The 26,821-nt window shown below is 65.2% G+C and overlaps 3 protein-coding genes across 7 annotated transcripts in view; all 3 read left to right on the top strand.

The window, feature by feature from the left end:
• The window catches only part of OGDH (oxoglutarate dehydrogenase), a 36,155-nt gene extending 20,499 nt beyond the window's left edge, over positions 1-15,656 (top strand). For 3 of the 5 annotated variants that reach the window (XM_074808296.1, XM_074808298.1, XM_074808297.1), the window contains exons 5-24: positions 322-366; positions 2,762-2,877; positions 4,044-4,198; positions 4,640-4,786; positions 5,240-5,330; positions 6,255-6,434; positions 8,492-8,620; positions 9,210-9,389; positions 9,737-9,889; positions 10,557-10,659; positions 10,874-11,002; positions 11,912-12,062; positions 12,557-12,684; positions 12,768-12,946; positions 13,108-13,179; positions 13,647-13,769; positions 14,258-14,330; positions 14,933-15,096; positions 15,179-15,333; positions 15,426-15,656. In XM_074808296.1, the coding sequence (XP_074664397.1) occupies positions 322-366; positions 2,762-2,877; positions 4,044-4,198; positions 4,640-4,786; positions 5,240-5,330; positions 6,255-6,434; positions 8,492-8,620; positions 9,210-9,389; positions 9,737-9,889; positions 10,557-10,659; positions 10,874-11,002; positions 11,912-12,062; positions 12,557-12,684; positions 12,768-12,946; positions 13,108-13,179; positions 13,647-13,769; positions 14,258-14,330; positions 14,933-15,096; positions 15,179-15,333; positions 15,426-15,546 (2,594 nt within the window). In that variant the 3' untranslated portion in view covers positions 15,547-15,656. The remainder of the gene's footprint in view (positions 1-321; positions 367-2,761; positions 2,878-4,043; positions 4,199-4,639; positions 4,787-5,239; positions 5,331-6,254; positions 6,435-8,491; positions 8,621-9,209; positions 9,390-9,736; positions 9,890-10,556; positions 10,660-10,873; positions 11,003-11,911; positions 12,063-12,556; positions 12,685-12,767; positions 12,947-13,107; positions 13,180-13,646; positions 13,770-14,257; positions 14,331-14,932; positions 15,097-15,178; positions 15,334-15,425) is intronic. The other 2 variants (XM_074808299.1, XM_074808300.1) reach the window with 1 other exon arrangement.
• ZMIZ2 (zinc finger MIZ-type containing 2) lies at positions 15,569-23,462 on the top strand. Its single transcript, XM_074807907.1, is given in 31 exon segments — positions 15,569-15,643; positions 15,966-16,400; positions 16,516-16,691; positions 16,693-16,719; positions 16,721-17,325; positions 17,768-17,903; positions 17,992-18,106; positions 18,219-18,258; positions 18,261-18,347; positions 18,350-18,419; positions 18,519-18,699; positions 18,783-18,975; positions 18,978-19,036; positions 19,115-19,165; positions 19,168-19,287; positions 19,368-19,404; positions 19,407-19,432; positions 19,511-19,601; positions 19,604-19,681; positions 20,448-20,592; positions 20,841-21,051; positions 21,142-21,247; positions 21,419-21,538; positions 21,541-21,575; positions 21,668-21,735; positions 21,823-21,891; positions 22,006-22,250; positions 22,340-22,434; positions 22,436-22,516; positions 22,630-22,830; positions 22,946-23,462. Coding segments are annotated over 31 exon segments (4,086 nt in total). The 3' UTR covers positions 23,054-23,462.
• Positions 23,463-24,019: 557 nt separating this feature from the next.
• Positions 24,020-26,428, top strand: PPIA (peptidylprolyl isomerase A). Its single transcript, XM_074808031.1, has 5 exons — positions 24,020-24,163; positions 25,446-25,476; positions 25,571-25,659; positions 25,857-26,029; positions 26,116-26,428. Exons 1-5 carry the CDS (start codon positions 24,095-24,097, stop codon positions 26,249-26,251), a joined length of 498 nt encoding a protein of 165 aa, XP_074664132.1. The 5' UTR covers positions 24,020-24,094; the 3' UTR covers positions 26,252-26,428.
• Positions 26,429-26,821: the final 393 nt, after the last annotated feature.

Genomic DNA, 26,821 nt, shown 5'->3' with positions numbered 1-26,821 from the left:
TCCCATATGAGGTGCGCCCGTGAGAGGAGATCTCAAACCATGCAGCTCAACTGCTCCCCAGTGTCTGATGCCCTCTGCTCCCCTCCCTGCTCCTCCCTCCTCTCACCAGACTTTCCACCGGGATTTCTTTTCCGCCTAGTGCGTAGTCATCCTCCGTTCCAACCCTTTTGCCTCTGATGTTTTTTGACTGTATTTTAAATACTGTATTTTTTTGACTTTCCATGACTAGTTTTCACGGTTCCAGGTTTTTTTTTTTTTACTAACTTTGACTGCGTCTCTCTATCTTCTCCCTTTCTGCACCCCCCTCCCTGCCCACCCCAGATCTCGCAGTGTTCAAGGAGCGGCTGAGAGTGTTAACAGTAGGAGGTATGCAATTAATGAGCCTTTAACCCTCTGGAGTGCAGGACTCTCTTTGAATAGGTTATTCTGGGCATGAACCAAGCCGGTAAAGCGGTCCCCTCCCATCTCGCACCACTCTTGAGTTTTGTAACATGTTTATTTTTAATTTGTCCCACTAGAAATCTCAATGTAGGCGCTTGGTTAGTGATGCTTCACCTGTAGTGATCCCAATTTAGAGCCTTGCTGGCCTTCTCCATACTGTGTGTTTGCATGCCTAGCTTGCTAGAGTACACGTTTTGTTGTGAACATTAATTTTACGAGGCCTCAATCTCCCTGATTGGTTTGAGTTTCCTAAAAATCCAAGCTGTCTTTTCCTGACTCTCCCTTGGTTTTGTCGCGGTGAAAATTTGGCAGCTCATCCCTAGCCTTCCTCCCTATCTGATGGTATTGCTGCCTGTGAATACTGAGCGCTGTCAAAAAAAGCTGACAGGCTGCAGCAAAGCAGAAGCAGAGATGCTTAGAGCCCTGAAAACTCCTTGTAAAATCTGATACCCCCAAAGCGTGCCTGTCTTCAAACCAGTGTGGCAGAGCGAGCCGAAGCCCCGTGCCGCGGGGCTGAGGGCCGCAGCAGATTAACAAGGCTTCCCTGAAACCTCCAGCCAGCAGTTTATCTGGGATACTGTGTACTAATGCTGCCTCTCTCCAGGACTTCTGTTTGGATGGGAAACACAGCGAAGTCCTGGAGACACGGAGGCCAAACCCTCAGCTCCTTCCAGCTGTGTTTCAGTGCCCCCAGGCCTGGCTCTGGAGCTCCCCTGGGTCTAGTTTAATTCCTTCTCTGGGGACTAGTGGCAACCAGGAGGGTGATGTGGGCAGAGGAGGGGATGAACGATGGTGGCACCCAGGAAGACCGAGCCTGCTCTTGGGTGTTCCCAGCCTCTGGCAAGCGCCGTCCTCGAAGTTGCCCAGGGACGAGTTGTGACCAGCCCCGTTGTGAGCTCGTCCTCCATCCCTGACCAGAGAGCAAGGGTTAGACTCTTTTAAGATTAAGTTCAAGGAGGGCCAGCTCTGGAGGGGGACAAGTTTTGCCTCCCTTTGCCTGGAGGAGGGTGGGTTACGCTGTCCTGCAGTGTTTAGGGGGGTGGCGTCCCCCGAACCCTCCCTAGAAGAAACCCCAGCCGGGGCGTTGGGCTGGTTTGGAGGGAGCTGGGAGGAGGGGTGGTGGTAACTCTGCCTCTTCTGTGGCTCCTGCCCTGGGTTAGAAAAACACCGTGAAACCTGGCTCTGCTGGGAGTTTGGGAGGGATGAACAGGGAAGATGCTGGGGCTCTGGGCTGGCAGTGGGCAGCTTCACTCATCCACCCTCTTTCCAGCCAAGCTCCTGCGTCAAAAGGGTCTTGGGACTCCCCAGTCCCCTTCCCAGATCTGCTTCTGCCTTGCTGCATCAGTTCAGCGAGTTCATTTTCCCTCCTCCTCTGTGCCTCAGTTTCCCCAAAGAAAACCATGAGCTTCAGCAGGCCCCGAGGCACCTCCTTTGAGGTGCAGTGAGCTGCTGCGGGCCCTGGCAGGGACCTTGCGATGCTGTGACAGCAGCAGACGGTGGCGGCAGGGCTCATCTGCAGCAATTAAACCCGACGGTTGGCTCTGAGCCCTGCTCGGCACCTTCTCCAGGCACAGCTCAGCTCCCCACAGCCCCACGTGCCGCAAGTAGGAGCTGCCTACGAACCACGAGGTGCCAGCACCAGAAAGGAGGGGGTTTGCTGAGCAGAGCTAGGCTAAACCCCTAATTAAAAGGCTGTTAATTGGGGCAAGAGGGTATCTGGGCAGCAGAACCCCTGAGGGGCTGGCTGGCTGCCCTGCTCCCGGGCTGAGCTATTCAGGAGAGTCCGTTGCAGAGCCCTGATGCTGTTTTCTCTTGCTTCTCTTCCTCTCCCTCTTTGGGGTTTGTCCGTTGTAACTGTTTCCTTCTCCGCATTGACTCTTCATTTTTAATTCCCACCACGTGGTGACACACCTCTGTTGTGCTCGGTGCTCCTCAATTCCTGTTTCTTTCCTCTCCCCTTTGTTATAATTCGTGGTGTATTTTTTGCGTTCTTGGGGCTACAAACTTGCTGACTCTCACCCTGGATTTTAATTGCCCATTTACATGTGTATATGTATTGCTTTGTGTTTTGTTTCCTGCGTTACCTTTCATAATAACCTTGTTGTTCTGTGCTTAATGTCTTTTTGTTTAATTACGGCTTGGTTTTTATCCATATAAACCTCCTTCATGCTTATTTTTGGTTTTGTGCTGCTTTTTTTTTTTTTGTCCCTTCCCCACCTCTCCCAAACGTACCCGGTCCCTGCGTGACGGTGTCCCCCCGTCCCCCTTCCTTCCTTCTCTCTCTTGCTTTCGCTTGTCCCACCCATGAAAAATCCTGCAGGCTTTTACGGGCTGGATGAATCTGACCTCGACAAGGTCTTCCACTTGCCCACAACAACTTTCATCGGTGGAAATGAATCGGCTCTTCCACTCCGGGAAATCATCCGTCGGCTGGAGGTGAGGAGGGTGGGGAGGCCTGTTTGCAGCCCGGGTCAGGGGCAGAGCAGTTGCTTTTTGAAGGTCTTGGGCCCCGCTGCTGCCCACAGCCTGGGCCAACCTGCAGGTTTTAAGCTTTTCAGGTTGGCAGCTGCTCCTCAGCACTTGCCCCACTCGTAGCAGCGTGTTACCTGCTCATCTCTGTTCGCCGCCAGCTTCATGCTGCACTGGGGCAATGCATTGGGTCTACCCAAGGTGGAGCAAATCCCAGGCAACTAAATATTGCAGTTTTGGAAACCTCTTCAGCTATGTTTTCCAGTTTAAAGCAGCAAACGGTGCTGGGAGAGCCCAGGAGCGGGCTGCAGGCAGGTGATGCTCACCTCCATGCGCTGCAGGAGTGCTGGTGCCCTGCGTGGTGGCCCCTTGGAGGGTCTCTGTGCAGGAGCAGCACCAACCCGGGGCTGGGGCTTCCAGCTCTTGCAGCTGGTTCCCCCTTCCTGCTAAATTTCATTCCCTGCTCTGCCTGGTCTGAGAGCACAGACGGCTCTCAGGGAAGCTGCAGGCTTGCTCAGAAGGTCTCTGCTGAGACAAGTTGACCTTGGGGAGAAGCAAAGCTGCGTCAATGTCTTAGATAAGCTGCAAGAACGGGCTCCTTATTTGTTGGGGGAGGTTGTTTTGCTGATTTTCTTCCCACCGTGTGAAGTGAGGTTGTGGATCTGGTCACAGCTGATGCCACCGAGAGGGAAAATCTCACCTCTGAGGTGGATGTAAAGGACTCCCCCTTGGGCCCTCAGGGAAAGGGAATTAAACATTTTGATGCTGGGTCATGTGCAGGGTCCAAGCTGCCCCGCAACATCCCGGGACATCCCCTGCAGTGTCCCCTTTCCAGGCAGACAGCTCAAACCAGGGTCCCAAGACAGGGCTGAGAGAGGACCAGCTGCTGGGCACCGCTCACGCGTGTCCCCGGGCTGCCGTCACGGGCAGCGCTTGCCCACGTTCAGGCAGGGCAGCGCGGCTGCCAGGCAGGAGGGTTTGTCTGGGCCGGTGCGGGAGGGCTCTTTGTCTTGCTGAAAGGTTAGAGGGGAATGAAAGAACCCCTGGTCCCAGTACGATGCCTGTCTTCTTCGCTGGGGGTGAGGAGGTGCTGAAGGCTGTTGTCTCATGGCCCTTCCTGTCCCTTCGGGCAGATGGCGTACTGCCAGCACATCGGGGTGGAGTTCATGTTCATCAACGACCTGGAGCAGTGCCAGTGGATCCGGCAGAAGTTTGAGACCCCTGGCATCATGCAGTTCACCAACGAAGAGAAACGCACGCTGCTGGCCAGGCTGGTCCGCTCTACCAGGTACCCTGGGGGGGTCTTCACCTTCTCCTTATCTCCCCTTGTTGCCAGGGGTGGTTTGCTCACAGCCAGAGCGACGTGGTCACCACCTGAGTCACATCTTGACGTCATCTGTCGTGGTTGGCTTAATCAGCAGGGTGACGCCAGTGAGCTGCTGGGCTGGCAGGCTCAGGTGCTGGCAAAGAGCCTGAAAACATGGATGATCCTGAAAGAAAAGGTCTAAAAATAAGGTTTAAGTGCAGCACAGTGTCGGGGTGGGGGAGCAGCCAGCTGGGCTCCGCAGGTGTGGGCTGGGGTGGCTGGGAAGGCTGTCAGGCTGCTGCGTGACGCCTGTTTAAGCATCACTCAGTGCTCTGGCTCCCTTGGTGCAGTTCTCATCCTTCCTCTGGTTTCTGCCCTCAGCTGTAGCCCTGGCACTGATCCCTCTCTCCCTTTGCCTTCCAGGTTCGAGGAGTTCCTCCATCGGAAATGGTCTTCGGAGAAGCGTTTTGGTCTGGAGGGCTGTGAAGTGCTGATCCCTGCCTTAAAGACCATTATTGATAAGTCGAGTGAGAAGGGAGTGGATTATGTTATCATGGGGATGCCCCACAGGTAACCTTGCCTCTCTCCAGGGCAGTGCTTGGGGCGTGGAGGAGAGGGATGCTGCTGGGGTGCGGTACTGGAGGGCACACCAGTTTCTGCCATCACCTAACTGGTCTTGGCTGGTGGTGAACCTTAGCTGGAGAGCTCAGGCCTTGGCTGCTCTCCACTCATTGCGGTGTTTTCAGCTTCATCTCGTTTGCAAAGTCACCTGGAGAGGGGTGGTGGCTCGAGTGGCAGAGCTGGAATCCCAGAGCAGGATCCGGCCTGCCCGCGCCAGGGCAGCTGTCGGGATGGGGGTCTGCAGTCTCCTCAGGAGCCCCCTCCCCTGGTGACCCTACAGCTGTCACAGGAGGTGTGGGGTTGTTGCATCACCTCTTCATGACAGAGGGGATGGCAGGTCACCGTCGGCACTCGATGCTGGCCTGGCGCCGCTGGTTGCCCACAACGGTCTTGCTTTTGCAGGGGACGCCTGAATGTTCTCGCCAACGTCATCAGGAAAGAGCTGGAGCAGATCTTCTGCCAGTTCGACTCCAAGCTGGAGGCTGCTGATGAGGTGAGTCTCCTCCTCTGCCTGTCCCCATGCGGTCCCCAAAGGCCGTGGCCTTGCAGCGTGAGCTGGATTATGCCACCACTTGTGGTGTCACTCGGTGGCGTCAGTGTCACAAGGATTTCCACGTTGCACGCGCACCCATGTGACTGACGCTTTCGTGTTGGTGCTGGTGCTGGTCTGTTCTTGCCTGTCCTGCGGGTGACCTGTGCCCTGGTCGCTGCCGGTGTCTTCAGTGCAGGCTGTGGGCAGTCAGCGACTCTCTCTTGGGGTGAGCAGCGAGGTGAGGGGAAGGGGCCCGGCGCAGAGGTTGGCCTGTCCCCTTGCAGCAGCCCCTGGTCCCCATCGGGGCCTTAAAGCAGCTCCAAAAACCCCGAGGCTTGAGTCACGTATGCTGCAGGCTCTGCCTCTGGGATGCTCTCATGCTCCAGAGCTTCCAGTATCATAAACCAGGATGATTTGGCTTTTGGAAGGCTGGGCTGGCTTTATCCTGCCGTGCCCTTCAGGTGGGGTTTTGAGGGGAGAAAGCGGCATCCTGGGGCATCGAGGTGCCCTGACTGGGAACTGCAGCGTCTCGCGAGCGGTGCCAGGGGCGGCTGTGCTGCTGCAGTGGGGGCACAGCTGGGGTGAGCATCAGCTGTTTTCCGGTGTCTTCCCCAAACCCACCACACTTGCTTCTTCCCCTGCCCCTACAACCGTACCTAGATGGGCCTGACGCATGCCTGGGGCTTGTGGGCGGTTTGGCACCTGGAACAGGCTACTTTGGCTTTGCTGGGTGCCAGGTCAGCTCCGAAAGTGAGTGCCTGCTGCTTCCTGCCAGTGCCTCCAGGAAACACCCCTTTTTCCAGCCCCTGGGGTCAGCACTGCCTTGCCTCAGGTCTCCTTCCATGCCCCCATTCCTGGGGGTGACTCTCCTGTCCCCTCCACCAGGGCTCTGGTGACGTGAAGTACCACCTGGGAATGTACCACCGGCGGATTAACCGCGTCACCGACAGGAACATCACCCTTTCCTTGGTGGCAAATCCCTCCCACTTGGAGGCAGCTGATCCTGTTGTTCAAGGCAAGACTAAAGCGGAGCAGTTTTACTGCGGGGACACGGAAGGGAAGAAGGTGAGTGGTGCTGAGATGCCCACAGTGAAGTGGCCTGGGCTGGACGGGGTTCGGTGGGAGGCAGGCTGGTGGGAAACCAGGGGGGCCACTCCTGTTTAACATCTTTATTGATGATCTAGACGAGGGGATCGAGTGCACCCTCAGTCAGTTTGCAGATGACACCAAGTTGGGTGGGAGTGTTGATCGGCTCGAGGGTAGGGAGGCTCTGCAGAGAGACCTGGCCAGGCTGGAGCGATGGGCTGAGCCCAACTGGGGGAGTTTCACTAAGGCCAAATGCCGGGTGCTGCCCTTGGGCCACAACAACCCCCAGCAGCGCTACAGGCTTGGGGAGGAGTGGCTGGAGAGCTGCCAGTCAGAGAGGGACCTGGGGTGGTGATTGACAGCCGGCTGAACAGGAGCCAGCAGTGTGCCCAGGTGGCCAAGAAGGCCAATGGCATCCTGGCTTGTATCAGAAATAGCATGGCCAGCAGGGACAGGGAAGGGATCTGCCCCCTGTGCTCGGCACTGGTGAGGCCGCCCCTCGATGAGTGGGTTCAGTTTTGGGCCCCTCACTCCAAAAAGGCCCTTGAATGACTCGAGCGTGTCCAGAGAAGGGCAACGGAGCTGGTGCAGGGTCTGGAGCACAGGTCTGATGGGGAGCGGCTGAGGGAACTGGGGGGGTTTAGTCTGGAGAAGAGGAGGCTGAGGGGAGACCTCATGGCCCTCTGCAACTCCCTGAAAGGAGGGTGCAGAGAGGGGGGAGGAGTCTCTTGAGCCAAGGAACCAGTGCCAGGCCAAGAGGGAATGGCCTCAAGCTGCGCCAGGGCAGGGTCAGACTGGCTCTTAGGAAGGATTTCTTTGCAGAAGGGGCTGTTGGGCGTTGGAATGGGCTGCCCAGGGCAGGGGGGGAGTCCCCATCCCTGGAGGGGTTGAAGAGTCGGGTTGAGCCAGCGCTGAGGGATCTGGTGGAGTTGGGAACGGTCAGGGTGAGGTTCATGGTGGGGCTGGAGGAGCTTCAAGGGCTTTTCCAACCCAGATGGTTCTGGGATTCTGTGAAAGTGAAGAAACCCAGCTGGTTTTTGTTTGCTGTGCCCCTTTCCCCTGCCCTCACTCTGCCCTCACCCTGACTTTGCTCCCCCATCTGTCTTTGGGGATGACTTTGGTAGGGGCTCACCCACCCTGGGCTCCCATTGCTGGTTCCTCCATCTCTGAACGTCCGGCTCAGCCGGGCTGCAGGGAGCAGCAGGTGCCCCAACCCCTGGTCGGAAAGCGGGGAGATGAGGGGTGCTCCTGAAAGACAACCTGAGCGTCACAGCTTGGGGGGCTCGGCGGGAGGAGCCACAAGCTGAAGGATTTCAGCGTGACCATGGAGAACCATTCCTGGGGCTGGAAAGCTGGAGCTGGCAGCAGGAGGCAGCTCTCCTCAGCCGGGTGGGAGAGCAGGCGGGGAATGGGCTGCGGGGGGGGTTTATTTGCGCTCTGATTCATCGCAGACCTGTCTCCCAACACCAAGAAGTGGAAGGGTGAGATCAAAAGTGCTTCCCTTCCTCCTACACTCCAGGGGCTGGATATAAATAGATAAACTCTGTCCTTGTCTGACAGGCGGTGGCCTCAGCCAGCCCCGGCTATGACAGCAAAAGAACGTCACCGAAGCTGGAGCGAGCTCCTGGCCCGGCTCCTCTGCAGAGGTCTTCTGGGGTGAAAGCGTGGGGGAAAGGGGCATTTTTCTCATCTTCCCTCGGTTAGAAAAAGGCTTTGCTTTGAGATACGTGTGTTTGGAAATGGGACTCGCCTCCCGGCCGCTGTGCACCAAGTGCCATCGCAGGGCCTGACCGAGGCGCCCCCTCGTGCTGCCCTCGCTCGGGGGCAGAGCTGGTGGCCACGGCTTTCTTCCCGGTGGTAGTTCCAACCGCGGCTGGCTCTGCTCCGATCCCCCGAGAAAGCATCAGATGCACTGACGAGCTACTCTGTGTCCCTCTGGGATGCCGAAGGCTCACAGGGCTGAGACCTGGGCCCTTTCCCGGTGCCCGCCATCCCCACAGAGCCCCCGCTGACTGCCGTGGCTTCGCCTCTCCCAGGTGATGTCCATCCTCCTGCACGGAGACGCCGCTTTCGCCGGGCAGGGCATCGTGTACGAGACGTTCCACCTGAGCGACCTGCCCTCCTACACCACCCACGGCACCGTCCACGTCGTGGTGAACAACCAGGTGAGGACCAAATCCCCTGCGTCCGTGGGGTTCCTCGCAGAGCAGCTGCTGCAGGCTCAGGTCTGGATGGCATCTGGCAGCAGGCAGTAGCTGTTTCCCAGCTGGTGTTCCCTGGCAGGAGCCATAATCCTGGGCTCAGCAGAGGGTACTTCATACCCGGCTGCTCAACCACAGCAGCTTTTGAGTCCAGCCTGGCGCAGAGGCGGTGCGACGTGATGCTCGGCATGCGAGACCATACAGGGCTGCTCTGTTCTGCCCCTGCGTAAACCAGAGACATTCCACTGGGACCAGCCCATCCCCACGGGTGCACTGGGATGACGGCCCAGGCTCAAGGACTGGGACAGGCTGTGGCATCCAGGAGGCAGGAGATGGGCAGGTTGTGCTACGAGTGAGCAGCGCAGCTGTGGGGGAACCCCCAGCTCAGCCGCAGCAGCTGAGCCACCTGCGTGATCTCCTGGTGCTTTCCTGAGCCAGTAAAATGCAGCTGCCCCACGCCGAGCCAGCTTTAACATCAGTATCCAAAGAAGGAGCTGCATAGCAGAGCCGTTTTCCAAATCCTTACCCCTGTGCTGGTCCTGATCCCTCTCAGATCGGCTTCACAACAGACCCCCGGATGGCCCGTTCCTCCCCATACCCGACTGACGTCGCTCGCGTGGTGAACGCACCCATTTTCCACGTCAACGCAGACGACCCTGAGGCTGTCGTCTACGTGTGCAACGTGGCCGCGGAGTGGCGAAGCACCTTCCATAAGGACGTGGTGGTGGACTTGGTAAGTAACGTGGCACGAGGCTGTGGCTCTGCTGTGGGTGCTCACCAGTACCTCTTGGGGTGTATTTTCTGAAACCTGAGGTTTCTCCTCAGGGCTTGTCTGGCCCTTTTGATGTGAGGAGGGGGAGGAGGTGGTGTAAAGCAAAGCAACGAGGCTGTAGTGGCACTTGGAAGGGCAACGCTGTCTCTGTATGGAGCCTGCCCTCGCCTCCCACATCAGGAGCACACACTCAAGTCCCTCCTGGGCTGTTTCAGACTCTTCCTAGCAGAAACCCAGGTACCTTCCACCGCTTTTGGAGCTGCGGGTTGCAAGCAGCTGCTTTCAAAGGCTCTTCCCCTTCCCCGCAGGTTTGTTACAGGCGCAATGGTCACAACGAGATGGACGAGCCCATGTTCACGCAGCCCCTGATGTACAAACAGATCCGGAAGCAGAAGCCAGTGCTGCAGAAATACGCAGAGCTGCTGATTTCCCAGGGGGTGGTGAATCAGCCGGAGTATGAGGTACTGTCCCGCGGGGCCCGGGAGGTAAACTGCGGGCAGCATCTCCGGGGAAAACTGTTTGTTTGGTTCAGACCTGGGTGTGAATGATGTGACGGGGCCTGTTTCTGCTCGTGCTCGTCACCTGAAGGTGGCAAAGCTGTGCAAGGGTTGGGCGAGCGCTACAGACCTGGCAGGGACGGGAGTAGGAGCTGAGATTCGTCCTTGGGCTGTGCCAGCTCTGAGCAGCACAGGAACATCTAGTTCAAGGACTGCCCCGTGATCAGCATGGCACAGGCCACACTGGGCCACCGCAGCGTGGCTGGGACCCGCGGGAGAGCTGGGCTCTGCGGTGCTCGGGCTCGTGGTGCCCTGGGGGTGTCTGGGGCAGGTCCCCGCCCCGGTTCTGCTGCTCTGGCAGCAAGCACTGCAGCAGCTCTGCTGGCTCCTCCTTGCCTCGGTACCACTTTGCAGCATCTTTAGGGTTGGATGCGAGTTGTCAGGGCTGTCCCTGGTGGGACAGGCGCCTCCAGCAGCAGCTCTGCTCTCTGAGGCTGAGCTGTGCAGCCCTGGGCCTCCCCGGCTCTGGGGACCAGCTGTTCCCTCCAGCACCGTTGCAAGCTCATGCTGAGGCCCCCAGGCTTGGCACCCTTGTTTGGAGACCCCTCGTTAATGCTTTTCTGCCTCTCAGGAGGAGATTGCCAAGTACGATAAGATCTGCGAGGAGGCCCATGCGAGATCCAAGGATGAGAAGATCTTGCACATCAAGCACTGGCTGGACTCACCCTGGCCTGGTAAGTCACTCACAACGTTTTGGAAGTCTCTAGCAAAAAACCTGGTGTCTCTAGAGCCATGGCAGCTATTTTCTAGTAAATGGCGGGGGGAGGCAGGGTGGTGCTCTCCACTCCTGGCATCCCCACCGTTCCTTGAGGGTGTCTGTGAGCTGAGCTCTCCCCATGGAGCTGGGCACGGCTCCCCCAGCACAGCGGACTGCTCCTCCTCCGGCAGGTTTCTTCACTCTGGACGGCCAGCCCCGGAGCATGACCTGCCCTTCCACCGGTCTGAACGAGGAGGACCTGACTCACATTGGTCAAGTGGCGAGCTCGGTGCCGGTGGAGGATTTCACTATCCATGGAGGTAGGAGCTTGTGGAAACTATTCCAGACTGGGCGTTTGTTCCAGAGAAGATGTGGGATTGGGCTGGAATGTGACCTGGAAGGAAGGGACCTGTTACAGGGCTTCGATATACAGGTTGAAGGGATTCTTCCTTTCAGCTCCACTCCCCTGAGACCCCACCTGGAGCACTGCATCCAGCTCTGATGTCCCCCGTGAAGGAGGACGTGGACCTGCTGGAGTGGGTTCATGAAAATTGTCAGAGGGCTGGAACACCTCTGCTACGGAGAGAGGCTGAGAGAGTTGGGGGTGCTCAGCCTGGAGAAGAGACGGCTTCAGGGAGACCTTGCCGTGGCCTTTCATATATAAATATAAGCCCCCTTTATATATATATATATGTAAAGGGGGCTTATGAGAAAGGCAGAGAGACTTTTCCAGGGCCTGTAGTGACAGGACAAAGAGCAACGGTTTTAAAGTGGAAGAGGGTAGGTTTAGATTGGACGTAAGGAAGAAATGTTTTACAGTGAGGGTCATGAGACACTGGAACAGGTTGTCCAGAGAAGCTGTGGCTGCCCCATCATTGGAAGGGTTCATTTGAGCAACCTGATCTAGTGAAAGATGTCCCTGCTCATGGCACTAGGTGGCCTTTGAAGGTTCTTTCCAACCCCAACCCTTCTGTGAGTCTACAAGAATTAGTTCACGAGGGATCTGTGGTTAAGGGAAGTGAACTGAGGAGTAGCTCTGCTTTGGAGCTGATCCTTCCCTGCAGGCTGATTCCTCATCGCTGGTTCATCCCCCCGGCAGAGGTGGATCCATTCCTCTGCCCCTGGGCATTCGCAGTCTCTCCGTCCATGGGCAGGTTGTGGAATAAACACGGTGTCACTGGAGCCTCCTACGGTGTCACAGGGCTACGAACCATCTTCTGTCCCGGCAGGTTTGAGCCGTATTCTGAAAACCCGTGGGGAGATGGTGAAGAACCGGACGGTGGACTGGGCCCTGGCAGAGTACATGGCGTTCGGCTCCCTGCTCAAAGAGGGCATCCACATCCGCCTCAGCGGCCAGGACGTCGAGAGGGGCACGTTCAGGTAAAGCCGTGGCTGCTGGTGGCTGTAAAGGCCTTTCCAGGAGGGATCTGAAATTGAGGAGCGACTGAAGGAGCTGGGACTGTTCAGTGTGAGGAGGAGAAGGGGAGGGGAGACCTCATCACTCTCTGCAGCTCCCTGAAAGGACGTTGTGGAGAGGTTGGTGCTGGTCTCTGCTCCCAGGGAATTAGTGACAGAACGAGAGGGAACGGCTTTAAACTGCAACAGGGGAGGGTCAGACTGGACAGGAGGGAAAAATGTTTCCCTGACAGAGTGGTCAGAGAGTGGAATAGGCTGCCCAGGGAGGGGGTGGAGTCCCCACCCCTGGGGGTGTTTAAGGGCCGTTTGGATGAGCTGTGGGGGGATGTGGGGTAGGGGAGAGCTTTGTAGAGTCGGGCTGAGGGCTGGACTCGATGATCCCGAGGGGCTTTTCCAGCCTGAAGGATTCTGGGATTCTGTGAAATGTGACGGTGGAGTAACGCTTTCCCCTCTTCCAGCCATCGCCACCACGTCCTGCACGATCAGAACGTGGACAAGAGGACCTGTATCCCCATGAACCACCTCTGGCCCAACCAGGCTCCTTACACTGTCTGCAACAGCTCTCTGTCGGAGTACGGCGTCCTCGGTGAGTGAACGGCTCCGCGCTTGCCGCCCGGGGGCGAGGCCGCTCTGGGACGATAACCCCCTCGCTTCTCTCCCATCCCTCAGGATTTGAGCTGGGCTTTGCCATGGCCAGCCCTAACGCCCTGGTGCTTTGGGAAGCCCAGTTCGGGGACTTCCACAACACTGCTCAGTGCATAATCGACCAGTTCATCTGTCCCGGGCAGGCCAAGTGGGTCAGACAGAACGGCATCGTCCTGCTGCTTCCCCACGGCATGGAGGGCATGGTAAGGGGTCCCCCAGCTCGTGGGCACCCAGGGGTGCCCACTGCCCAGCAGCAGAGCCGAGGGCAGCAGCGGCAGGCAGCGCTGCTGGCAGGGTGGGGCGTCAGCCTCTCGCGCCAGCCTTGCCCCCCCAGCTCACTCCCCCCTCTACGTGCTCCCTGCAGGGCCCCGAGCACTCCTCCGCCCGCCCGGAGCGATTCCTGCAGATGTGCAACGACGATCCCGATGTCTTCCCCGTGAGTGGCGGCCACGCCGAGCTCAGCACGGCCCCTCCCGTGTCCCGGATCCACCGCTGCCTTGAAATGGGGAGGGGAGCAACCCTGCCCGGGTGGGCTCGGCGCAGCGCTGCCGGCGGGGGGGGTTGTCACGGGGCGGGTAGCAGGTGTGGGACACCCTGAGCTCACGCTGCGGCCGGGAGGGTTTGGGGAAAAGGGCTGAACCTGGTGCCCAGGCTGCACCTCCACCACCCCCCGGGCTGCTGCCATGTGCGAGGCAGAGGTGGCTCCAGAAGCAGCGTGGGAGGGGGCTGCTGGCCCAAGGTGGGGGGGGCACAGACCTGCAGCCTCTCCCAGGTCTCCGTGTGCTCTGGAGGGGGAGAGGAGGGAGGGAGGGAGGGCTGGGGGCCACTCTTCTCCCCACTGCCGGAGCTGCGAGGCCAAGAGGCACCTTGTGTTTCTTGAAATCCCCTCGACTGCCGAGGCAGAAACTGGACGACTTCGACGTGCGCCAGCTCTACGACTGCAACTGGATTGTGGTGAACTGCTCCACTCCGGCCAACTTCTTCCACGTCCTCCGGCGCCAGATCCTCCTGCCCTTCCGCAAACCGGTCAGTGCCAAGGCAGGGCAGCCCCGCGTCCCTGCCCGGCCTGGGGACAGGACTCGCAGGGGGCTGGTTCTCACCTTGGCAGCAAACACGGGCCCTTTGCCTCTGCCTGGGCCAAGGACCTCTTGGCGCTCGGGGCTGGCTCGGTACGGGACGTGCCGCCGGCCAGCTCGTGCAGGCTGGGGTGGCCGCAGCCCCTTCCTGCGCTCCGTGGGGAGACGTCGGGGCCCGTGGTCAGTGAATAACCTGGTCCAGCCGCCTGCCTCCAGCTCCGGCTGCGGGACACGCGGGTCCCCGGCAGCACCTCAGCCTCTTCCCCAGGGGAAAGACGGTGCTGTCAGAAACCAGCCGAGCACAGCGGCCGAGCAGGGAGCAAATCTCTTGCAGGGGAGGGTGCTCAGGACGGGGGTCGGTGCTCCGGCCGTTGCTTGCAGCAGAGGTGTTTCTGGTGAGGCTGACCACCTTGCTCTGCCTCTTCTCCCCTCCTCCAGCTGATAATCTTCACTCCAAAGTCGCTGCTGCGCCACCCCGAAGCCCGCTCCAGCTTTGATGACATGCTGCCAGGTACGAGCAGCACGGAGGTGCCTGTTTGCCCCCGCGCCGCTCTGCGGGACGAAGGGTGAAGGGCAGGAGCTGGCCACCGTGGGTAAAGTCCGCCTGGCAGCAGCTTCCCCGTGCCGGTGAGCGGCCGAGCGAGGCTGCCGCCAGCGGCATCAGGGCAGCGCGGACGGCACAGGCTGTGGGCTGCCTCCCGCCCTCCCCGCTCCCCTCCGGTGCCGAGCTGGCGTGCTCGCCCCCACCGCGGCCGGGCTGGGCCAGCTGCACCCATCTACCCAGCAAATTGGAGCCCCCCCTCGTTAGCGCCGGGTCTGGCATCCCGGAGAGACGTGGCTCGGCTTTCCGGGGGTTGCCGTGGCAATTCCTCCATCGACAGCCCCTTCCTGCCGCAGCGGTGCAGCCGGGCTTCGGCAGCCCCGAGTGTCCCAGAGCCCTGATGGTTTGTACTGGGAGCTGGACCCGGTACCAGCTGGTCTGTCTCTGCCTCTGGGCTTTGCCTGCTCAGGCTGGAGTCCCGGGAGGGGCTGGCAGGGGATGTGGGTGCAGGCAGCTGCCGGCGCGGTCCCCTGGGCCACTGTGGCTGACGCTGCTGTCCTGTCCCTTGGCAGGCACCCACTTTCTCCGTGTCATCCCCGACGGCGGCCCCGCGGCCCAGAGCCCCGAGCAGGTCAAGCGGGTGCTGTTCTGCACCGGGAAGGTCTACTACGACCTGACCCGCGAGCGCAAGGCCCGGCAGATGGAGGCCGACGTGGCCATCACCAGGGTGGAGCAGGTGAGCAGGGTCCGGCCACCTCCAAGCCCGTGAGCCGGGGCTGCCGCGGCCCCCGTGACGCCCCCCCCCGTGTCCCCCGCAGCTCTCCCCGTTCCCCTTCGACCTCCTTCAGCGGGAAGCCCAGAAGTACCCGGCTGCCGAGCTGGTGTGGTGCCAGGAGGAGCACAAGAACCAGGGCTACTACGACTACGTCAAACCCCGGCTCCGCACCACCATCAACCGCGCCAAGCCCGTCTGGTAGGGACCTGGGGGCGGGGAGGGGGGCTGGGATGCTGGGGAGGGGTCTTGGGGGTGCAGAGGCCCCCTCACCCCCCCCTTTTACCCCGCAGGTACGCGGGGCGAGAACCGGCAGCTGCCCCTGCCACTGGCAACAAGAAAACCCACCTGACGGAGCTGCAGCGGCTCCTCGACACGGCCTTCAATCTCGACGCCTTCAAGGACCTGGCCTAAGCGCCACCGCGGCGGCGGCAGCATGCGCCCGTCCGTCTGTCTGTCCGTCTGCCTGTCCCTTGCTCGCCTCCCCCCTCCCTCCTTAACTACAGACCTTGTACAACCCCGTGCTGGCGCCTGAGTCCTTGTCTGCCTGGCACCGGGGGGTGGGTGCCGTCCCGGCGGGCAAGAGGGGATGCAAAATGCCCCCCCCCCGCCCCCAATCCGGCCCCCACATCCCCCAGGAGGGGCTGGGCCCCACGACACTTCTCTGGGGGGGGGCCGGTGCACTGGGTCCAGCCCCCTCCCAGTTCCTCCCAGTTCGGTGTCACACTTGCCCCTGCAAGCCTCTCTGGGGGAGTTCGGGGGGGGCTGCCCCCCTCGCAGGACCCAGGCAGGGCTGAGGCTGCTGCCCTCCCCCCTGCCCCCCCCCCCCGCAGCTTCAGCGCCCCCCCTGGGGCCGTTTGCCCGTTCCCGGGGAGCGCTGCGCCCCCCTCTGCCTGCGCCGGTGCTGGGCGCCGCCTCCTCCGGGGGGGCCCCGAGTGCGGGGGGGCGCCCCCGGCCGGTCAGGGCCCGCCTTCGGCTTCCCCGATAAACACCGAGACCCTCCGGTTGCCACCCGTGTCCTTCGGCCGCGGGGCGGGACCGGGAGGGGGCGCGCGCCCCCCCCCCCCCCCCCCCCCCGCGTGGTGCCACAGGCGTGCGCGGCCGCCCCCAGCGCGGGGGTGGGTCGGTGCGGGGGTGCTGCCGCGCAGCCGGTCGCACACAGCGGGCCCCCCCCCCTCCGCACCCCCCCTGCTCACGCCACCGCCGCCCTCGCTCCCTCTCCCGCCGCCCCACGCGCCTGTCGCGCCCCATCGCCCCGCACACGCCGTGTCGCGACACGGTCACGCGCCGTGTCCCGCTGCTCACGCGCCGGTTGTCGCGCGCGGTGCCCGTGTCGGAGCGCCCCCCCCCCGCACAGCTGCGCCCCCCCCCCCCCGCCCCCAGCTCTGCCGCTCGGCGCTCGGCTGGTCGCGCCTGGCGGGGCGGGGCGGGGCGGGGCGGCCCGCGCACCACTGCTTGCGCCCGCGGCCCCATTGTGCGCGGCGGCGCGGGCTCGGCTCGGCCCGGCCCGGTTCGGCTCGGCTCGGCCCCGCCCCGCCCCGCCCCCGCGCGCCCCGCCCCGCCCCCCCCCGCGCCGCCGCCGCCACCGCCATGGAGCCGGGGCCGCGCGCGGGCTGAAAATCCCGCGCAGCTTCCGCGCAGCCGCGCGCGCCCGGCGCCGCCAGGGCCATTTTGGGCCGCTCGCGACGGTGAGTGCGGGCAGCGCCGGGGCGGGCAGGGACGGGCAGCGCCGCGCCAGGCGGGTCCCTGTGCGCAGCCCCGCGCCGCGGCTGAAAATAGCTCCGCGCCCCCCCCCCCCCCCCGCCTCCCCCCCGCCCCGTGCCCGGGGGCGGTTGCTATGGCAATGGGGGGGGCGGCCTGGCCCCGGGGCCTGTCCCCGCGGTGCCACCGGGCCGCGGCCGGGGAGGGAGAGGGCTGTCACGGCCGGCGGGGGGGCGCCCGGGGCTGGTGGCCCGGCGGTGGCACCTCCCGGAGGGCCGGGGCAGGCCCGGCTCGGCGCGGATGCCCCCCTGCGCCCCCCTCCCCGGCCTGTGGCGGCCCCATCCCCGCCGCCCTCCCGCGGGGCCGGGAGGGAACCGAAAGCCGCCGCGGTGACCCCGCGGGCCCCCCCCTCGCCGCGCTGGAAATACCCCGGGCGGCGCCGGCGGCCCCCGGTGCGGGGCGATGCCACGGGGGGGCCGCGTCGTGTCGTGTGTGTGTGTGTGTGTGTGTGTGTGTGTGTGTCCCACCCCCCCGCACCCCGGAAAGTCCCCGCGGCTCCCCCCCACCCGCAGGCGTGGGGGAAAGCCCACGGCAGCCGCGGCCCCGGGGCGGGGGGGGGGGTGTCTGTGCCCGCGGGGGTTTTTGGGGTGGAAGCCGCGGGGGCCGCCACGGGGGAGGGGAGGGGAGGGGAGGGCAGGGGGGGCGCTTCCTGGGAGGGCCACGGACACCCCCCCCCGGGGGCAGTGGGGGCGGCCGCGTGCCGGCCGGGTCCCGGTGCCAGGCCCGGGCAGGACGCCAAGTCCTGGTGCTGGAGGCCGGGGGGGGCCGTGCGGGCTCGGGCCTCCCCCCTCCCCAGCCTCGGCCCCGCCGGGGTCCCTGGTCCCCTGCCGGGGGTGGCCGTCCCCTCACCCGCTGTTTCCTCCGCCTCCCACAGCCCCGGGGACGGTGACGCCGTCCCGCAGCGCCCGCCACGGCCTCGGAAGACCCAGCCTGCGCCCGCCCGTCGCCGATGAACTCCATGAACCCATGAAACCCTCCCTGCCACCCACGCCCCCACGGGGTGAGCGCCGGCACCCCGGGGGCTGCACCCGCTGCTGCCCTGGCCAGTGGCCTCTGTCCCTCTGTCCTTCGTCTTAATTAATTTGTTTTTCTTTCTAGTGATGGTTCATTTGCATACGAGGCTGTTCCTTGGCAACCGAGCACCAATCAGCCGGCGGGATCCCTCTCCGTGGTAACCACCGTCTGGGGTGTCAGCAACACCTCCCAGAGCCAGGTACCCGCAGCATCCTCGTCCCCCACCCCGGGAACCCCCCCGCGCAGACGGGCATGGCTGCCCCCTGCCTGACCCGCTGCCCACCCCCGCACCCCCCACCGGCACCCCTCAGGTTTTCGGCAGCCCCATGGGCCCCGGGGGGAGCAGCTCCAGCACCCGCTGCTGCCCGGCATGGCCGGCACCGGCTCGGGCATGAGCTCGCCACCGTTCCTGCCGCAGCAGCCCTTCGCTGAGGGGGCGCCGGGAAGGGCTACGTGCAGCCGGGCGTCTATGGCCGCAGCACCTACCCCGGCGGGCCGGGCTTCGCTGCCAGGTAAGGCCGGCCCTGCCCGCCCCGTCCTGGCCTGCGCCCTGCCGCGGGGCCGCTGCACGCCCCTCGCCCGCCTCTCTGTCCTCCAGCTACGCCGGGCAGCCCCGGCGGCCCCGGTGGGATGGGGCTCCCCTCGCACGCCAGCCGGCCCCCCGCTGACTTCACCCAGGCGGCTGCCGCCGCCGCCGTGGCTGCCGCCGCTGCCACAGCCACGGCCACGGCTACGGCGACGGTGGCGGCGCTGCAGGAGAAGCAGAGCCAGGAGCTGAGCCAGTACGGCGCGGTAAGAGCCTGGCCGTGGCAGAGCTGGGGAGCCGGCGGCCACCCCTGCCCCACCGTGACCCCCCGCCGTCTCCCCCGCCGCAGATGGGCGCAGGGCAGCCCTTCAGCAGCCAGTTCCTGCCCCACGCGGGACCTCGTGGCCCCTCTGGCATGAGCCCGGCTGGCATTGGCGGGCGTCATGGCTCCCTCGGCGTCTCCCCCGTGAGCATGAGCCCCGCGCGGGCACCCGGGACCAGCCCCCTGTACGGCGGGCAGCGGATGCCCCAGCACGCCTACCCCGGCCCCCCCCGAGCCAGCAGCTCCCCCGCCAGGGCCTCAAGCGGGCGTACTCCAACGAGGTGAGTGTGGGTGCCGGTGGGGGCCGTGGCGGTGCCGCCCCCTCCCCTCCTGCCGGCGCTGAGCCCTGTGCCCTGCAGGGGTACCCGGCGCAGCAGTACCTCCAGGGCGGGCAGTATGCTGCGGCTGGTGCCAGTACGCCCCCAGCGCCCCCCAGCCCTCCGCTCCGTCCCCCTCCTACCCCGGCCACAGGCTGCAGCAGGGTATGGGCCAGTACCTCTCTGCCTCGGGCAACTCCGGACCCTATTACAAGGTACCGCAGCGGGGCTGGGGCGGGGGGCGGGATCTGCCGTCCACTGGTGCCAGCCCCTGGGGATCTCCCTCCTCCCGCAGCCGGCTGAGCAGTTCAACGGGCAGAGCACCGGCTTCGGCACTACAGCCAAGCAGCCGTCAACGGGGTGAGTCCCGGCACCGGGCAGGGTGGGGGGGCAGTGCTGGGCCCGGCTGGGCGCTGAGGGTGCGCGGTGCTTCCGCAGCCGGGCCGGTCGCTGCCGGGGTACCCCAGCTCGCCGCTGGCCGGGAACCCCACACCGCCCATGACGCCGGGCAGCGGCATCCCCCCCTACGCGTCCCGGGTCAGGACGTCAAGTCGCCCTTCCTGCCGGACATGAAGCCCAGCGTCACCTCCCCTGCAACCGTCTCCCTCGGTAGGTGCCCCCAGCAGGGGTGGGGAGGCTGCCGGGTGGGGGGACACGTCGGAGAGACCCCCCCCGCCCCCGCCGCCATGCCCCAGGGCCCCCGCGTGAGCGGCGCTGCTGGTACCTCGGTGGCTGTTGCCCCTTTAAGGACAAGGTGCTGTGGGGGAGGAATTGAAGGAGAGGGAGGGGCTTAGTGCAGGGGGCGTGGCCAGTGCCGGGGGGGCGTGGCATTGCAGGCACTGCCCAATGAGAGCAGCTGGAGGCAGTGGGCGGGACGTGGGGGGGCAGGACTAGGAGCAGTGAGGGGGTTGTGCAAAGGGTGGGGGTCAGTGGGAGGGGCTTCCACTGAAAGGGTGGGGCCTATTTGCTGTGGGAGGGGCCTATGGGATAGTGGGCGGGGACTCTTGGGTAGTGAGTGGGGCCTCTTGAGTAGTGGGAGGAGCCTCACAGGTAGTGGGCGGGGCCTCTCGGGTAGTGGGTGGGCTTCCAGGGGGCTGGGCTACCTGCAGGGATGGGGTGTGGCTGCAGTGGGAGGGGCTCGTTGCCTGGGGGGGGCCTGCATAGTGGGAGGGGCCTGTGGTGTAGGGGTGGGGCCTCTGAGTGGGACGGGTGCCCGGGGTGGGAGGGGGCTCCACTGGGGGGGTGGGGGCTCCGAGTGGGAGGAGCTGCTGTATAGCCACGGGCACCCTGGAGAGGGGCGGGGCTTCAGCCAGTGGGTGGGGCTTGCCGGGGCGTGGCCGGGCATGGGGGTCCCTGCTGACACGTCCCCTGGCAGGGCCGGCCCCCGGGGAGGAGCTGCGGCTGACCTTCCCGGTGCGGGACGGCGTGGTGCTGGAGCCCTTCGCCTGCAGCACAACCTGGCCGTCAGCAACCCACGTCTTCCAGCTGCGCGACTCCGTCTACAAGACCCTCATGATGAGGTGGGGGGCGGCGGGGGGACCGCGCGCACCGCGGGGGCACAGAGTGGCACGGCGCTGCGTCGCGTCCCGGTGCGCGATGTAGCTCGCCGCGGTGGCGCGCGGCGTGGCTCGGCCCGGCACAGCGCCGTGGTACAGGGCACGGCTCGGCGCGGCCTGGGGCTGTGTGGCGCGGCGGTACGTGGCGCGGCGGCTCGCGTGGGACCCCCCCCTGCCCGCACCCCTGCCCACACCCCTGCCTGCCCCGCCAGGCCTGACCTGGAGCTGCAGTTCAAGTGCTACCACCACGAGGACCGGCAGATGAACACCAACTGGCCGGCCTCCGTGCAGGTGAGCGTCAACGCCACGCCGCTCACCATCGAGCGCGGCGACAACAAGACCTCCCACAAGCCGCTCTACCTGAAGCACGTCTGCCAGCCTGGCAGGAACACCATCCAGATCACCGTCACTGCCTGCTGCTGCGTGAGTCACCGACGGGGGGTCCCGCGGTGGGGGGTGAGCGGCGGCAGTTGGGGCCGTGGCTCAGCCCCCCCCCGCCCCGTCTCTCCGCAGTCCCACCTCTTCGTCCTGCAGCTGGTGCACCGGCCCTCGGTGCGCTCGGTGCTGCAGGGTCTCATCAAGAAGCGCCTGCTCCCCGCTGAGCACTGCATCACCAAAAGTGAGCGCTGCGGCCGGCACCCCCGGCCCCCCCAGGTCCTGGGGGGCTGCAGCGTGGTGGGGGAGGGGGGAACACCCTGGTCGGGGGCTGCAGCATGATGGGGGTGATGGTGCCACCCCCATCCCGGCGTCCAAGTTCTGACCCTTGGTGCCTGGGTTCCCCCTCCCCCAGTCAAGCGCAACTTCAGCAGCGGGACCATCCCGGGGACCCCGGGGCCCAACGGCGAGGACGGTGTGGAGCAGACGGCCATCAAGGTGTCTCTCAAATGCCCCATCACCTTCCGCAGGATTCAGCTCCCGCCAGGGGCCACGACTGCCGGCACATACAGGTGGGGGTGGTAGTGGCCGGGGGCTGTTGGGTGCTCCCCACCCTGTGCCCGGTCCCCCCCTGCCCCAGCTCAGCCACCGCTTTCCCCCACAGTGCTTTGACCTGGAGTCCTACCTGCAGCTCAACTGCGAGAGGGGGACGTGGCGCTGTCCTGTCTGCAAGTGAGTGGCCCCCCAGCGGGGCCGTGCCCCGTTTTCCCTCCCTGGGGGGGGTTTCCCTGCCCTCACCCTGCCTCTCCCTGCCTGCAGTAAGACAGCCCTGCTGGAGGGGCTGGAGGTGGACCAGTACATGCTGGGCATCCTGATCTACATCCAGAAGTAAGTGTCCCCACTCCGTCTGTCCGTGGCCAGCACTGTGCCACCCCCAGGGGGGCCGTGCAGCTGACACCCCCCCACCCCAACCTGAGCCTCCCCACTCTCCTGCCCCCCCAGCTCGGAGCATGAGGAGATCACCATCGACCCGACCTGCAGCTGGAAACCCGTCCCGGTCAAACCCGACGTCCACGTCAAGGAGGAGCCGGAGGGGCCAGCGCTGAAGCGGTGCCGGACCCTCAGCCCCACGCACATGGTGCTGCCCAACATCATGGAGATGATCGCGGCCCTGGGGCCCGGCTCCGCGCCCTTCCCGGCACTGCCGCCACCACCGGCGGGTGCCGCCGCCGACTACGGTGCCCCGGGTACGGGGGAGCCCACGGGGGATGGGGATGGGCCCTGTCCCTGGCGTGTCCGATCCCCCCTGCCCCAATCGCCTCCTTTCCTCCCGCAGGTTCCAGCTTTCCGGGACCCGGGGGCTTCCCAGAGCCATTCCCTGCCCCCGGCGCTCCCGGCACGCCGACGCTGAGCGACTTCGCGCCGGGACCCCCCCCCCATCTCCTACCAGTCCGACATCCCCGGTGGCCTCCTGGCCCCTGAGAAACCCCCCGCACCCCCTCTCCCTGCACAGGTCAGCTGGGCTGTGGGTGGGGGGCTCCCCCCCAGCACCCACGTCTCCCTCTGGGGGGACCAGGGGTGTCCCGGTGGGGGGTGGCTCTCACTGCCGCGCTCTCCCCCCACCAGCTGCCCCCGCCGGGGCGGATGGAGCCGTCCCACCCCCCGATGCAGCCCCCGGGCAGCCAGCCAGCGCAGCCGCTGCACCACCGGAGCGTGCCGGCACGGCCCCCCCTGGGCCCCCCCGGCCCGGCCCACGCTGCGGAGCTCACCTTCCCCCCTGCGCCCGGCATGGCCGGGACGGGCGATGGCTCAGAGCCTGCCCTCGACGTGAGTACCCTGGGCAGGGGGCGGCCGGGGCTGCTGCTGCTGGTTTGGGACCCCGGCCGCCGTCGGGTGGGGGTGGGGGGGGGGAAGCTGGTTGTCACACGCTGCCACCCCCCAGCTCCTGCCCGAGCTGACGAACCCCGACGAGCTGCTCTCCTACCTGGGCCCCCCCGACCTCCCCAGCAGCAGCAACGATGATCTTCTCTCCCTCTTCGAGAACAACTGAGCCATCCTTGCCCTCCTCACTGGACCCCCCCACCCCCCCCCACGGGGCCGGGGGGGCAGCACTGGTGTGCCCCTGCCCGCCGCAGAGCCGGGATCCCCCCCCAGCAAGGGGGCTTCCTCTGAAAGGATGCCATGGGACAGACAGACGGATGGGCTCGGCCCCCCCAGAAGCACAAGGCTGTACATAGTGTAGAAACACTACTGCCCCCCCCCTCACCGAGACCCCCCCTCCCCGTATTTAAAGGCAAGTGCGTCGCTGCGGGGCTGGCCCGCGCCCCCTGTATAAATGTGCATACGCTGCTTCCCTGCGGGACACGCGTGCGGGGCTCAGCCCCCGCCCCACGGCCCCCCCCCGCCGTGGCTCCCTGTACCGGCTCCATATCGCTATTAAAGGATTTCGTTTCGGCGGGGCTCACGCGTGTCACTGGGGTGCTCCCCGCGGGTCCCCTCGGGCTTTCGTTACCCCGCGGCGGGGCCGGGTGGGGGCTGCCCCCCCCAAGCGCGGCTGCGGGCGGTGACCGTGCCCTCCGCCGGCAATCATTAACGGCGGGCGGGGCGGGCAGCGCGGCCCGCAGGCCCCGGGCAGCACGGCGGGGCGGCGGCGCGGCCCCGGCCCGGGGGCGCCTCGACGGTGGGAGCGGGGCCCGGCTGGACCCCCAGCAGGGCCCGGCCGCCCCGCAGCCCCCGGCCCCGCACGCCGGACTGCTGGAACCGGCCCCGGCCCCCGCCCGGCGCCGCGGCCCCCATCGCCCCCTCCCCCGCCCGCGGCACTGCGCATGCGCGCCCCGCCCTGCCCGGCCGCCAGACCCGCGCGCCCCCCGCCCCCGCCTTTTTTTTTTTTTTCTTCCCCCTTTCAAACGCGGCGCCGCCGATTGGCCGTCCGCCCCGCCACTCCGCCACAAGACCGGCGCCCATTGGCCGGCGCCGCGGGAGAGGCGGGTCCTCCACGGCCCTATATAAAGGGCGGCGGGCAGCCCCTCTCCTTCTGCTGCGCCGCGCCCGCTGCACGGAGCCGTCGCCTCCGCCTCGCTCCCGCCCCGCCATGGCCAACCCCGTCGTCTTCTTCGATATCGCCGCCAACGGCGAACCCCTGGGCCGCGTCACCTTTGAGGTGGGGGGGTGGGGAGGGTGGGCAGGCCGGGGGGGGAGGCGGGCGGCAGCGCTGAAGGGGGAGGGGGCCGCCGCCATTTCCTCGCCGGGGCGCGCGGGGCCGTTCCGGGGGGAGGGGCGGTGGGCGCTGCGCCTGCGCGGCCGGGGGTGGGGGGGCGGTGGGGGGCCCGCGCCGCCTCCACGTGGCCGCGGCTCCCTCGGGGAGGGGGGGGGGGGGATGGGGTGTTAACGGCGCCCCGGGCTGCTCGGCCCCGGCAGCGGCGGGGAGGGAACAAAGGACCCGGTGCCGCCGCCCCCGCTGCGGGCTGAGCGCGGCGGAGGATGCGGCGGGGCTCGCCGGGAAGGCGGCGGCGGTGCGGGGCCAGCCCGGGCTGCGCCGCCGCCCTGCACCTCCCGCCCCGCCGCCGCAGCGTGTGCTCCGCCCCGCCGCCGGGCCGCCGCACCTGCCGGCCCGTTAGCGCCGGCCCGCCTTGGCCCCGCCGCCAGCCCGCATTCCTGCCCCGCGCTTCCCTGCTCCGCCCCGGGGAGCGGCGCGGCGGGGGGGCGGCGGCGGCTTCCCCGGCTGCGGGATCGGGCCCGCGCCGCCATTTTGTCCCAGTCCCCCCCGAAACGGGGCCGCCCTTCAGCGGGCGGCAGCGGCCCCCGGAGCCGCTCGGTGCATCGGGGCGAGTCGCGTCCCCCATCCCGGGAGATGCTCTTCTAGGGCGCCCGTCGTGCTGCCGGGCCAGCGGAGAGCGCGAGCGGGAGCAACCTGATCGCTGCGGGATTGTCACGGCCAGAGCAAAGCATTTAGCGCCCCGTGAAGCGGCCCCCGGGGGTGCGAAGCATCTCTGGCACGGCCGGGGACTGCGCTGCGGCTGTCGCAGAGCCCGCGGCGAGCGCGTTCCCTCCCCGCCTGGCAGCGCCTCGCTGTGCAGATGGCAGCTCCCTGCCCAAAATCCTCCTGAAGTCATTTGGAGGCGGCGTGCGCTCTGTCTGCGAAGGCTCCAGTCAAAGAGGTTTTTAATTTAATCCCAGCCAGCGGAACGAAGGCGCATCTGCCCCGCTGATGAGACGTGTGGCGTATTTAAACTCGGTTGGATGCCGTGTCTGGTTGGTTCCCAGATGAAAGCGCGAGGTGGGGAGTGCTCTGCAGCCGCAGGCACGGCTGGGATCCACCTTCCATGGGCTACGAGCAGCGGGGGGCGGGGGGGGGATCCCCACGGGCTGGGGGTGCCCCCAGGAGGGGGGGCGGTGGCCAGTCTTCACCCCGACCTGACTAACGGCCTCTCCTCTCTTTGCAGCTGTTTGCAGACAAGGTCCCCAAGACAGCAGGTGGGTAAAGCGGCACTGGCCACGCTGTGGCTACACCAAACGCCGATGCTCTCTGGACAAAACGAGCCATTCATGGTGGTTTTCCTCTTTGCAGAAAACTTCCGTGCCCTGAGCACTGGTGAGAAGGGATTTGGTTACAAGGGATCCTGCTTCCACAGAATCATTCCTGGGTTCATGTGCCAGGTGCGTGGTGCTCCCGCTGCAGCAGGGAGGTGGGCGGGTGAGGAGATCTGGCACTCGCATGGGTTTAGGAGTTGGGTGCTGGCAGATTTGGGGTGGGAGGGTGGTTCTGCCTCTTGCCTGCAGCCTCTGCGGGGCTGCCACGCCTGCTTGGGGAGTTTTCTCCTCTGCCTGTGACCTGAAATGCCGCTTCTTTACAGGGTGGCGACTTCACACGCCACAATGGCACTGGCGGCAAATCCATCTATGGGGAGAAGTTCCCTGATGAGAACTTCATCCTGAAGCACACGGGCCCTGGCATCCTGTCCATGGCCAACGCTGGCCCCAACACAAACGGCTCCCAGTTCTTCATCTGCACTGCCAAGACTGAGTGGTGAGTTGGGGGCTGTGGGAGGGCGAGTTTGGGGGTCCCCAGCTGGGGAGGTGACAGCCCAGCCGTGACCGGTGCTTCTCCTGCAGGTTGGATGGCAAGCATGTTGTCTTCGGCCGTGTCAAGGAGGGGATGAACGTGGTGGAGGCCATGGAGCGCTGTGGCTCGAAAGATGGCAAAACGAGCAAGAAGATCACCATTACCGACTGCGGGCAGCTCTCGTAAACCCTCCTCCAACTGACCATTCCTCGGCAGCCTGGGCGCTGCACCTCGCTGCAGCTCACCCCATCCCACCCCGCTCCTGACTTACTGCTGCGTTTCTACTGGGTCTCAGCCCCATGTGCACGGTCCAGCTGGGCCGCAGTTACCTTTACGAGTCTAAATAAAAAGAGTTAAACCACAGTGGCCTGTTTCTCTTCCCCCTTACTGGGGTGGGTGGTGTGTGTGGGGCTGGAGGGGGAGGAAGGAGGGGATTCTGGAGAGGGGGGGGCATGAGGACCCTTGTGATGTGGCTGTGCCAGGCTCTCAGTAGGGTCCAGAGTGAACCAGGCAGCTGGTTCTGGCTCAGACTCGATCCTTGGGGGCCTCTGCTGCAAAAAGGGAAGGGAGACATTTCCCACCGGCTTTGCCGGCTGCCATGGACCCCCTGTGGCTGTGGGACTGCCCTCCCCTGCCCCTGGGGGCTGCTGGGCTGTTGCGGAACATGGACCCTGGTGGTCCCAGTAGGAGAGTCCAGGTCTGGGAGGATCCAGTTGTCCTGGGGGGGGGGGCAGTGGTCCCAGTTGGGGGGTGCCC

This window comes from Strix aluco, chromosome 28, assembly GCF_031877795.1.
Source record: "Strix aluco isolate bStrAlu1 chromosome 28, bStrAlu1.hap1, whole genome shotgun sequence".
Classification (NCBI taxonomy): domain Eukaryota; kingdom Metazoa; phylum Chordata; class Aves; order Strigiformes; family Strigidae; genus Strix; species Strix aluco.
Note: the sequence above shows the minus strand (reverse complement) of the source record. Positions and strands in the feature narration are given on the sequence as shown.